The following is a 13,361-nucleotide window of genomic DNA, read 5'->3' as shown; positions in this document are numbered from 1 at the left end:
GGAACGCCCTTGTCAAGATGGTAGCAGGATTTCCAGAGGGATATCCATTTTTTTAGACTGAAACAGAATCCTGCCAACTCCTGTTGAAGTAGGTTTGCTAGGCCAAAACCCTACTGTAAAGCGCACATTTCCAGTAATTTGTATAAATGGCATGTCCCTGATATAAATCATCCAGATACATGAAGAAGTTAGTGCAATATAGTTCATAAGCCTTTAATTACGTTTAAGGAAGGCTCAAACTGTGTCTTTGCTCTATCTTGATACATGGAGCTTACATCTTTATCAACCCTGAATTGTTCCTTGCAGTCTATGAGGATATATGCAACCAATCACCTGCGTGTGTTGCTTCGAGCTCAGACACCGTTCTTCCATACGTGGGGTGTAGAGCTTCTCATCACTCAGCTCCATGACAAGGCTCGTACTATCAGCGGCCTGGCTCTAGACATCCTGGATGAAGCGTGTGAAGATGATGCTAATCTACACAGTCTGGTTCATATGAGACCTCCATTGCTGCATATGGGTGATAAGGGTGCTCTATTACTCACTAGGTATGGGATCTCTTTTAATCCCTTTCTCCTTCCTCTTTTCTCTACCCTTGCGTCCTCCTTTTACCCTTCTCTTCTTTCCTTCTCCTTCCCTCCCTCTATATATACCTCGTTCCATTCTGATTCTTTTTTCTTTTCAGTCTATCCTATCAAAATGTCCATTGAAATTCTTTCATGCCTCAGGCAGTTTGATTTGCACAAATTGTGATATATCATGAAAATATGTCTGTCTAAGTGCTAAGACTATGAAAATACAAATATGATAGAAACATTAATTGTGAGATATATTTCTGTCATGAAATTAAATTTGTGTTTTTGGTGGCACCGTAGGGGTTAAAATATTCAATCTGTTGTTCTAGAGGCAGCATTTCTAGTCAGGTTTCATGAAACCTGCTCTCAAGATAATACCTACTTAAACTGAATCTTCGTTGTCTCCCTTTCAGGTTCATCTCAACGACCAAAGGCTTTAAATACCTCCACGATGTGAACTATGTCTCCCACGAGCTAGACCGATGGTTCACCTACTTCAACCGCAAGTACGTGACCCTGATAGAGACGGAGATCAACGAGGCCTTCACCTGCTACCATCGTCCTCACGTCTCCGGTGGTTTCATACGACGGTCCAAGGATGAACGTAGGCAGAGGAAAGATGTCTATGTACCGGTGCATCTCTACGGTCAGCTGGCCAAACATAGAGGAGGCTGTGAGCTCATTGAGAAACAGGTCAGCATCTAATTATTATGTACTTATACTTGTAAATGTACATGTACATGGAAATTAAACAGGAGCTAAGGGATTATTATTAAGCAAATCCCACAACGTTTTCTTATTCCTGTGTTATTCTGTTTTTCTTAATGTTATGTAGCATCTATAAGAAAAATAGAATTGAATCATGTGCAAATTTCAATGTATTCTTTTCTTCATTTTGTATCTGTCAATAACACAAATGACTGATTTTGTGTCGATGTCAGATATGTTTTTATCTACTCTGATTTATTCACAGATTGTGATATACCAAGTGATTTTGATTGGTTATTTATTCACCTTTATACCACTTTGTGCGATTTCAGAATCATATTGCAGAGATGTGTGAGGTGATACGATATGGTGATGTAGAGACGATGGACACTATACTCAATCTTAAAGCTGCATTGTGGGCATTGGTAAGTGAGATGGTCAGGAAAGAATTACCCCGAGAGAGTGTGATGGTGTGAAAGTTCTCTCTTGGAACCTAATGAGAGTCTGAACCAGAGATCAGTTGATGAAGCGAATGTGTCTCTCTTGAATGTGAGTGGTACATGTTCACTAAGCAACTTTTTTCTTTGAAACCACATGTGTATGTAACACTTTTTAGGAGTCTCCAGAAACATTTACTGTGCCAGTGTAAACTTTCATTACTGTTTGAAATTGCGTTGCATAGATTTCTTTATTTTTTCTCTCTCTCCATCTCCATCTGTCGGTCTTTACTTTTATTTTTATTTTCATTTTATTCATTTTTGTAAAACTCTTATTTCAATATTCTTTTCCCTTTCTACACAATGTATAACTCTCATTCTCTGTCTCCCTCTCCTCCCTCCCTCCCTATCTCTCTCTCCCTCCCTATCTGTCTCTCTCTCTTTCCTCTCTTCTCCTCTCCTCTCCTCTCCATCTCTCTGTAACTCTCTCCATCTTCCTCCCTGCAGGGTCACACTGGTAGTACTACCTGGGGTCTGAAGCTGCTTCAGCAGGAAGGTATCATCCCTGATATCATCAGACTCGCTGAGGAGTGTGAGGTCTTCTCTATACGAGGGTATGTATGACAACAACTCTCTTTCAATTGCATCAAGTCCACTGCACATCTTATAATAATAATAATAATAATGGTGGGTTCTTGTATAGCGCTCATGTCAGTCAGATTTGACCCTCCTTGCGCTCCTAATTATTACCCTGGCTTTAGCACGGCTGCCATATGGCGCTCTAGCATTTCAAGGAATAAATTCCTACCAGGTACCCATTTACTTCACCTGGGTGGAGTGTGGCAAATGTAGATCAATGTCTTGCTAATGACCGCAATACAACCGTATTTTGAACAGATTTGCATTAGAATTCACCCCCCCCCCCCCCCCCTCCCCTTGCAATTACATAACTTTCATCCACTGTGCTTTATTGAGCATCATGGAATAATGAACATAGAGTGACATTAAAAGGACATAACTTTTCTTGACATTTTTGGAACACATACATTGAATATTTGCCTTGCTTTATTATTGCCTGAACTCTGTTTTTTTTTTAAATGTGCATGTTGTATTCAAGATAGTACACATACATGCTCAGTGGCAATTTGTCCTTATCTACTGTCTTCTTGTTTCTTTCTCATTGGTGCCTTAGGACCTGCTTCTATGTGCTAGGTTTGATCAGTAAAACAAGACAAGGAGCAGACAGCTTGAGCTGTCTAGGCTGGGAGAGCATCCGCCATAGCCGGGGCGAGTACTTCCCTGTGGTAGAGGACAGAGAGAACAATCTACCCACTGTCCTGCCCATCCCATTAGAGGAGTACAACCACAACCATCGAGATCTCTCCTCTCCCGTCAGCTTACCGAGCTTCAGTACCTACAGCATTGACAGCCCTAAGACTCCAGGAGACAGCAGCACTCCCAAGGTCGACCCCAACGTGAAGTTCTTTGCGGGAGAACCTAGTCCAGTACAGAGTCCTCTGACGCCAGGAGGACCACCAAATTTCTTTTTGGAGGTGACTGGGGATACAAACTCTGGAGGGGATGCTAAGGTGGTTCCATCCACCGAGGAGCGATCAATGTCACCCAGCCCTCTTGTTAGACTCAGTAAGAGAGATCGAGTGAATTCAGCCACAGAGCAGCTACCAGGTATCAACGAGGTATCCGATGGAGGAAGAACGATCGTAGTTGATAGGGCATCAAGGACACCGTTATTGCGTAGAGCGCAGACGATGCCTACAATAGAAGGGCAAGATGATGACGAGCCTCCGCCCTTTGATTCGTTGATTACCAAATTACGCAGCAATAGCGATGCCAGCTCAAGGATGTGTAAGGACAGGAGCTCAGAAGGTGTGCGATTCAACCAAGATGTGAATGAGAGATCGCGAGCGCAGTCACGGGACAGGAGCCATAGTCTCAAGCGGCGCTGCGACAGCAATGAAAGTGGCAACAGCAGCATGGGGACCAAAAGTCGGAGCGAGAGCTTCGCCACGGACACATCTCAGACCAGCGGTGTGGGTTCGATGCATTCCAACCCCTCAAGTCCCCCCGTAGAATCGTCCATGTCTAGCGTAAGCACCGTCTCCAGCTCTATGACTGTTAAGAGTATTCATTCCTCAGATACACTCCGTAAGAGGCACAATCTCAAAAGGACTCCAAGCTTTGTCAGGAGGATATCCAAGACTCTGTCACCAAACCTCAGCTCCTATTCCAATCTCTTTGAGACTAGTGCGGCTTTCACCTCTGTAAGGGATGCTCATGGTTATGCTACTTTGAAAGCATTGAAGCTACAACACAGACAGCTGAGCAGTGGAGAGGATGATAGTCTGATTAAGAGAGCATCATCATTTGGGAATCCAAGCGAGATGAAGTTGCGCAGAGGATTGTCAGGAATGGTGGAGTAAGTCTGATTAATATTTTTTTTGAATTATAGACACATGGCATATGATACAGGCAGGTATTTGATGAAAGAGTTCTCTGAAAATCAGAATAGTACCTAGACTTTAACTCCAGACCTGTTTTATTGAGATAGAGCACTACTACCTCGTTTCTGGAACGATCCATTTAATATGGGTCCTGATATCAATCCATTATTTAAAGAATTAATTCTGATAGGATCAAGTCAAATATGATTTGATACTGCATGCATAAAGTCTATTGAGAAATTCATTCATATAATTTTGAACAATCTTTCTTTTTTAGATACAATTTATGCAAATACGTTTTATAAATAAATTGGTTATATTGTGATGTATTCATAAATTGATTAATTGATATATTATGATTATTGCAGGAGTATCAGCATGAGTTGTCTAGAGAGGGGGTCTGTCATGTCCAAAGCACCTTCTATGAAGTCTCTTCACCATACAAGCTCATCATCCACCACCAAGAATGAATACGTCGGTCTATGTTTACCTGTCGATGTTACACTTATATTCCATGTAAGTCGTTATGAAGTATACTTTTCTCACGATCAAGATATAAAAACCATTCACCAGGGCCCCGTCCAACAAAGAGATAGGAGACTGCAAACTTATGATTGATTGGAGAACTTGAGATCGATTTGGATCAATCACAACTCTTTGTATTAGACAGGCCCTATGTTTAGGTAAAACTGAGATTATCAGCTACAGGATGATAATGTAGCTGATAAGAAATGTTTTTTCTGACTTTTGCTCCAGGCTTTAATAATTTTCAACATAGGTATGGGGTAAGCATTTTATGGTTGAGTTTGAGTTTTATGCTCAACTTAGGGCTAGGTTCAGATTCATGGTTAATGTTACGGTAAGGGTATTGAGTCCAGAGTTGAAGAAGGAGTTGGAACAAGAAATTGAACATGGATTAATTGATTTATGTGTCGCATAATCATTGAAATGTAAAGGTTGTTAAAAGAGAAGAAAGGAATATGCATCTTTGGTCTTCACAGAGTTTAATGGGATGGTGCTTCTGTGAATATTATCGATTGAAACGTGTAATGGCTCTGGTGGGAATAAATTTGTATAAAAACTGCAGATCACTTTCAACTGGTTTCATATCTGTTATGGACCCTGTTTAAAAAAAAACAAGTACCACAGATCTATGACAATACTGCTCACAGCCAATCAAATATAAGGATTTCAGTAGCTTATAACAAATATCATATCATTTTTATGAAACAGGGCCATGGAGAGACCCGAGGGTTACAGTGATTCACTTCGATAAATATTGATAATGGACAAGTAATTCTGAGATTGATAATTTGACTTGTTTTGTTTCCACCAGTCTGATGAGAGTCAATACAAGGATGGTCACAGCGCCCCCACGAGTCACGCCGTATCACCTGCCATGACAGACATCCACATACCTCAGGTTCAGGTCTACAGCCCAGACTCTGGCTCCACAGCCAACAGTAATGCCCCTACTCACACCCTGGAATCACCAACCAGCCACCCCTCGGACCAACATGATATAGCCCAACAGCACACACTCAGCATGGGGGAGGCGGACTATTCCAATCTGAGAATAGGGGATGGATCAGGTGTGAGGGATGGGGAAGAGGAGGAAGAGGTACATATGGATAACAATCTGCATCAGATTGAGCATTGTCTGGCATGTACAAAGGTTAGGACAAGGTCGTTGGAGAGTCAAGATGGTGAGTAACTTTTGATTCAATATTTTTTTGTTCAAAAACATTAAAATTACTGGAACTCAAGTGAATTACTTTAGAGTATTCAGAATCGTTTCCTTTCTGCATCAGATGGTCCAAGATAAAAACAAAACAATGACACTTCTCTTATATAGACAACAAGTTTTCAAATCACCCGAAAATTGATAAGAGGATTGGAAATAGTCTTTTTATATGTCCAGCCACACAAACCCTCTTCTTATGGGGCCCAAAGAAGTAGAAGCTACATGTACATGTACCGAAAACCATGAAGGGGTGCTACCGTACATGACTGATTGAATGGTTTGTAATCTCAGTTCTTTTTTAAAATGTCAGATGCCACTTTCATAATAAATTTTTCCTATGTTATTTTATAGCAGTACCTAGAGGGTGATGCCTAAAATATATATATATTTTTTTTCTCCATCAGGTGATTCTATTCCTCATCCAGATGACCCAGCATCTTTGGTCATCTTCCAACCGGTCAACCCTCCTCAACCCCTCCTCATCCGTTCCCGCGGCAGCAGCTCGGCCAGCGCCAGTAACCCGTTCGGTAGCAACAGCGTAGATAACAACACCCCTACCAGCGTGGGTAGCTCAGGGACCAGCGTCTCCCAGTCCAGTCAAGGAGCCGTCAGGATGAGGGATGATACGCCCAAGGGAAGGGAGATGATTAGGAGAGAGGTCATCAGATTGGTGATTAAGATGAGCAGCTCAGTGGGCATGAAGGCGCATGAAGAAGGATTGCTCGGGTATGTGGAAATCTCTCTCTTTAAAGCCCCACTGCACTACTTATAAGCTACTTGCGCCCTCTATATAGCAAACAATGCCTAATCAGTGACCATTGGTCCCCCATGATCCTTTTTCTTATGTTAGTTGGGAGCTGATTTGATGAGATAACCACCTGTCAGTGACCATGCAGGGAGGTCTAATCCATCCTGGCCAAACTAGTGCAGATAGGCTTTAAATGCTCACCTTATACATGGAGCAATATTTGTTCATACTGTAAACTATAAACATCTACATTGTAACACCACATGTTTCCTTTGTGTGTTTAACTATAATTGAAAAGTTGGTTCAAATATGAACATCACATGGTAAGAACTCATAAATTTTAGAATAACTAATACTTTTGTATTGGCATAAGCTGGTCTGACCGATGGAGTTATATTTCCACTTTTGTGAGAGTTTATTTCAACGCACTGTTGTTATTTTTTGAAAATCCTCTTTCCCAATATTACTAACTTAGGTTTGATTTGAATTTAAGAGAGAAGATTTATTGATTTTATTTTAATTTAAAAAGAAAAATTTGAACGGAGATCCTGTTCTGATGCAAGTTTAGAAGAGTTCTCAAAGAAAAAATGCCAAAGGTGTACCGTTCATTGTTTTTGAACAATTATTTTGTGATATTATCATCTTACCCCAGAATGTAATATTCATCCCTGTTCCTGTTTCAGATTACGTGAGAAGTTTCCTAAAGCCTTTGAGAGGACTTGTTTATTCTCTGATGTGATGAATCTAATAGCTACCAGTAGCTACAGACTCTCATCTAGAAGATTCATACAAGAACTCTTCCAAGAAGTTCATTTTCATGAGGTACGTAGGATGTCCCCTCCTTTTTATCATTATTGATATATATTTGTAACTGTAATGCATTATTGTTTGTATTTTTTTATATGTAGTGCGACCTGCCCTGGTTTCGGAAAGGGAACATGGACCTGAGGGGTGTTTCACAAAGATCCTAAATCAAACTTAACTCTAAGTTGGACTTACATATTATGGAGAGCCATTTGTAGTCTTAAAATAAAATATATTCCAAAGCAAAAATTCAAGTATTTTAGACTTTTCATATATTCCACAGCAAGAACAAGAAATTTCCTTGTTAATATAAAATATGAATGATTTAAATTAACATTTTATGCCTTGTAAAATAGTTTTACAAAATATTTTCAAACATGCTAATGGCTTTCCATAATGTTTAAGTCCAACTTAGAGATAAGTTCAACTTAGGATCTTTGTGAAACACCCCCCTGGACTTGAATGTGCACATGTATTCCTTTTATATAAAATAAAGGCATGATTTAACAAACAACTGAAACATTTTTGAACTCAGGATTCAGGATATAAAAAGAGAGTTTGCGGTTTGCCTCAATACCTTTTGATTCAAAGATCTAATAGATAATTATAATCATGAGTGGAAAGAGGTAACAATTTTGCACAACATGTGCTCATTAACATGGCATTATCATGCTTCTACACTATGTCATTTTGAAATTTATAAAAGAAATATAAGTATGGTCATCTTAATATTTAAAAAATTAACTCTTTTTTTTGGCTACAATAATGGTCAAATTTGATAATTCACATAAGTTTAACATTCTATGGTTTTATATTATTTTCAGACCATTTTTTCTGTTTCCAGTGAGCAGTTGTCGATACATCTTTTAATAGACTACAATAATCCTCTTCTCCTTCTTCTTACCAGCTCCATCATGAAGCCGAGAGAATTCTTGGTTTGGAAGAGAGCAGCGATACACAATCCAACTCATCAGGATCCTGACCTCTGACCTTGGACCTCCGACCTTTGACCTCTCATTCTACTTGACCAATCAAGACAGAAACATTGTGCTACTGCAATCAGTTCCTCAAGTTTTCTAGTCATCGAGTAACAAATCATGTGCAATAATTTTAAGTGAACTTTCTGCAAATGTATCCTTCAGAATTGTTTGAGAATTTTATTGATGCAGTAAATGTAGACTAGAATTTTATTTTACCTGAAAGAGCCACGTTTCAGTGAGCTTGTAATAATGGATATACTCAGTGTGTCATATCATGATGGTATTTATTCATATTTTCAGGTTTTATTCATTGTAAATTGCTGGTCAGCACAGATATATATGCTATGCTACATACAATGTAAAGGAACCTAGTTTATCTGGTAGGGTCTAGCTAGACAAGACTAGCAAGTTGTGCTTGATAAGTAGCACCTAGGCTAGAGAGATTATGTAAGATTGATGAAAAGTTGACATTGTTCACAGATTGGACATGAAATGTTTATTTTTCAGACCTCTGTAACCGCTATTTGTTTCATTGATTAGACGGTGCTTACAAGAGCAGCTAGTACTTTACATTCAATAAAGAAAACAAAGTTTATTGATTCCTAGAAATGTATGTATGTTGACTGCCCTGTACTTGTATGCAGGTACATGTACAAAAAAAACTGCTGCTGTCATAAGGCGGGTCTTGTGCTGTAGACTAACTCTATCTCTCTCCAATATGTAGGCCTTGTACTTGGAATGTCTAATTTATGCAGTTGTATGCAAGCTGATTTTTTTAATGCTGGGCATTAGCCGCAAAGAATTATGTTTAAATGTTAAAATAGAGTCTTTAATTTCTATTATTTAATTATGTGATATTGATAGGTACATGTACATTAAGTGGGTCTTTCTGGTAATAAGTTAGGTAAATTCATGAAATTTATAGCAGTTATGGGAAGTATAAAAGAAAATAAAGTTAAAGGTTAACTAATACATAAGATTTGTATGTCGCCAAATCAAGGCGCAGACTCTGTATTAATGATGACCCTCAAGAAAGAAAGATTACAGACAGTCCTTTTCAGGACTCCCCAATCCTCCCCCTCTCTCAAATGGAGCAACCGTAAGCCTACTGAGATGAAAGAGAAGAAGAGCGCATAATAATAGCATCTCAAAATTTCTTATATATATCATTACTCTATCATTGCATTGCATTCATTCTTGCACACAATGTGTGCACCATCTCCACTCTCAGGAGAGTATTCTTACCATATGGTCACCTTGAGGGCATACAGGCATGGCACATTCAATCCCATTGTCTTTGGATCCTACCACATGCTCCTTTCCCGGGTTAAGAGTAGCAAATGTAGATTGATACCTTCAGGGGGCATGTGTCATGACTGCACATCAAGAATGTAGCAATACTTAAAGTGTAACGATCATCAAATCCTGTTTTGCTCTTGATGTAAGTAAGGTTAAGGGTTTCCATGGTGCTATACTGTAGTCAAAGTCTGAGCTTCAAGTATTTCTTCTACAAGGAGAAATAGAAGTTTAAATGCAATCCCAGGGAACTGTAAAATACCTTGTTTAGTGGACTTGTTAACGCACACTTGCATAGAATAGGGCGCCCAAGGTAAACCAAGTTCTGTTTTGACGTGAGAAATTGTGAGGTTCACAAATGAAATGAGTTGAGTTGCATACCATATACAAATATCTTAATGCTTTGATCTAACTTTAATACTCTTGGATTTCTGGAAGTTTTTAAAATACATTTCCTCTGATTTTCATACATACTGCAAATTTCACAGGAGCAACTGTATGGATTTTGTTTGTTTATTCTAAACATATCCAAACATTGAGTATCATAACAATGCCTTATCATATCATTAGGAACCATACAATTGAAATTGAATTCCACTTTTCCTTATACATGTTATTATATTCAATCTCATTTTAACTTCAGATACATTAAATACACTTATATTGTGATTTTAATAATATCATTAGATAATAGGAACTGGTGTTTGTCACATCTACAGTTTAGTATTTGATGAAAAGTTGTTGGTAATCAAGAAACTAATCTTTGGATGGGGATAGAATTCTATTTCTAAATTTGATTAAGGTCTCAATCATGTCTATTGTGTAAGCTACATGTATGTGTCTGTCTTTGACTATAAAAAAATGGCAAAAACTTTCATTTGCAATATTATACCTGTTCTTCATCTACATGTATCTGGGTCTCTCTCATTATATATATTTTATTGGAGGGTTATGATTATATATCAAGTTTTGTTTTCACATGACAAGTATTCTTAAGCATAGAGAAAGATTTAAAGTTCTATCGCAGTTTATATAAATGTTATTAAAACCATAGGTGCGCCACAAAGAAACTTGTATCCCAAGCTGTACTTGAAGCTGTTTTATGCAAGTCAAGAAAAGAAAATAGATTTATTGTAACCCACCTCGGCCGGCATGGAGAGCAATGCATTTGATTTATTTCATGTGGGAATTGGGTACTAGATTGTACTTCATTCAGACATACAGTTAACACCTAAATTATTCATACCCTCACCAATCTTTGTAATTGTTAAGTCTGCAAAAAATTGATTTTTCCCAATTTGTACTTCTTGAGAATGTGACATATTAAAGATTACATCTAAAAGTATTCAACAAAGGCCCTCATTCAACCAGTCCACCTTTATTTCTTAAACACAAAAAAAACGTCAAATTTACAAGGGGTATGTATAATTTAGTTGCTAACTGTACACGTATGAGAACTGAATTTATTCATAATATATGTACAGATCATTGAGAAGTTTAGCATTGGACATTGGGAGTATGGCTAGCCATGACACACATGTGCAGTAGATGTACATGAATGTCAATGAAGACAATTTCCCAAATGCTTTCAATAATATACATTTTTGTAATGCCTGGCTAAAAGTAGGATTGTTCAGCGACATCTTAAAAACAATGCTGTGTGTACAATTCCTTATGTTTTATGATTTTATTGTAATGTCTGTTTTGTAAATGTCATTAATATCATGTAATTATTGAAGAGAATTCTGTTTATCTGAAATACAATAAATAGGCTTTGCTTCGTACACAGAGAGATGCAAGATTTGTAGTGTTTTTATTTGTGAGGATAATGAAACAGAGGAGTTGAAAACTTGTTTAAAACCAACTTGGTAAAGGATTCTTTACTTCATAGATTCACCAGCTTCACTTCTACAGATTGCAAACACTGCTGTTTTTCATTTCTTGCTTCATTTTCTAAATATAAATACCTAAATCAGAAGAAAATTTACATGGATAGAAAAACGGATATAATTGACAAAAATAGCCAATGTAGATTGTTGCATTAGGAGTGTACACAACAAGAAAATGAATAGCTTTACTATAAAAGACGTTTCCTGCCACCTACATCGGAATAGTACATTTTTTATTGATGATGTCACGCATAGTCCCTTTTTTCCCTAGGGAAAAAAGGGACTATGCGTGACGTCAGCGAGCGTACAGGATTTCAATGCCTCAGCTCACAGCGCTCAAGCATGCGCACATGCAATTTGCGCTGTGCGCGCGATAATCGCACTACACTATATGCAATATTAATAGTGCAAGTTTCTTTTGTTTCTTTTAGATCTGAATGTAAGATGTGAATTTGAGTATAAGGTTCATGTTATTACAGAAGTGTAGGAATAATACAGAAGGAAGGGATATAAAACAAATATAAAATGACTCATTCTCGGAACAAGCTAAAACTATTCGCACCGTCAGGAACATCATTAGTACTTTTCTCCCTCGGGCCGATGGCCCTCGGGAGAATAGTACTAGTTGATCTTCCTTCGATGCGAATAGTTTCAGCTAGACCCTCGAGTGTCATTGTATATTTGTACACTATTTTCCATGTTTCATAGATTCAAGGATTACAGTGTACGTCCATTTTAATTTTACCAAAATTCCTGGTGTCATACGCCTCATGTTATAACATGTAAAATTGTATTATGTAATTATTGAAGAAAATTCAGTTGATCTGAAATACAATGAACACATGCGTCTGGTATATTTTAAAAAGTATCAGACCTGGGCATGCGTGCAGTGAGAATCTCAAAAGATCAAAGGGATATTTTAACAGTGAGAGAAAGAGTGAGAAGAGGGGACAAAACACAAATAAGTGCAGGAGGAAACCAGTCGACAAAATATGTGAAGGAAACTGAAGAGAGAGAGAGAGAGAGAGAGAGGTTGTAATAAATATCACTTTATTGATACTAAGCATACAAAACATGTTCCCATGTATTACAGGGAGTGGATGGCTTGATGAGACTGGCTTGAGTTCATAGGAATGATTATTAATAAGCACCCTTTCCATTTCATATGGAACATGATGACACTTTATTATACACACTTAGATTGAGAGTGAGATAGAGGTATATTATATGGTATACAAACTGAAATCATGAAAAGCATGTCCATGATGTACATAAACTTGTAAGACACTCTATGCATGGTAAACATCCATTTCTAGTTTTCTAGATGCTGTTTACATTTGTAATAAACTGAAGGTACATGAACAGGTAACTTGCATATCTAATCTCAGTAGCAGCATTACACAAACATAACAGAGCAACAAAAAAAGAAGACAAAATTACCAAAAATAGTACCATGAAAGCTGAATAAACAGAAGTTAACTTATTAACAGATACAGCAGCAGCACCACCACTACCAAAAGACACGAAAGATATCTAAAATAAATACCAATGAAACCAGAGCTAACACTTTATAAATGTACTATGTGACCTTTAAGACAACACTATATAATATACTGAAGTTGACTTACATCTAATATGAAGTAGTCAACCTTGTGTAAATCAAACTTAAACTTGAACGCTAAGTTTTAGTTGGAAAATTCAATTTATGGAAAGATCTT

At 37.8% G+C, this 13,361-nt stretch overlaps 1 protein-coding gene across 2 annotated transcripts in view; it reads left to right on the top strand.

Moving 5' to 3' along the window:
* Window positions 1-9,249, top strand: part of LOC115925203 (rapamycin-insensitive companion of mTOR-like) — a 61,288-nt gene extending 52,039 nt beyond the window's left edge. For both annotated transcript variants that reach the window (XM_030988765.1, XM_030988762.1), the window contains 10 exons: window positions 307-548; window positions 989-1,268; window positions 1,616-1,708; window positions 2,228-2,334; window positions 2,913-4,157; window positions 4,551-4,698; window positions 5,519-5,888; window positions 6,331-6,652; window positions 7,358-7,496; window positions 8,386-9,249. In XM_030988765.1, the coding sequence (XP_030844625.1) occupies window positions 307-548; window positions 989-1,268; window positions 1,616-1,708; window positions 2,228-2,334; window positions 2,913-4,157; window positions 4,551-4,698; window positions 5,519-5,888; window positions 6,331-6,652; window positions 7,358-7,496; window positions 8,386-8,460 (3,021 nt within the window). In that variant the 3' untranslated portion in view covers window positions 8,461-9,249. The remainder of the gene's footprint in view (window positions 1-306; window positions 549-988; window positions 1,269-1,615; window positions 1,709-2,227; window positions 2,335-2,912; window positions 4,158-4,550; window positions 4,699-5,518; window positions 5,889-6,330; window positions 6,653-7,357; window positions 7,497-8,385) is intronic.
* The last annotated feature ends 4,112 nt before the right edge of the window (window positions 9,250-13,361 follow it).

This window comes from Strongylocentrotus purpuratus, unplaced genomic scaffold, assembly GCF_000002235.5.
Source record: "Strongylocentrotus purpuratus isolate Spur 01 unplaced genomic scaffold, Spur_5.0 spur5_contig_840, whole genome shotgun sequence".
Lineage (NCBI taxonomy): Eukaryota > Metazoa > Echinodermata > Echinoidea > Camarodonta > Strongylocentrotidae > Strongylocentrotus > Strongylocentrotus purpuratus.
The sequence above is the reverse complement of the archived record's forward strand: the minus strand, read 5'-3'. Positions and strand labels throughout refer to the sequence as shown.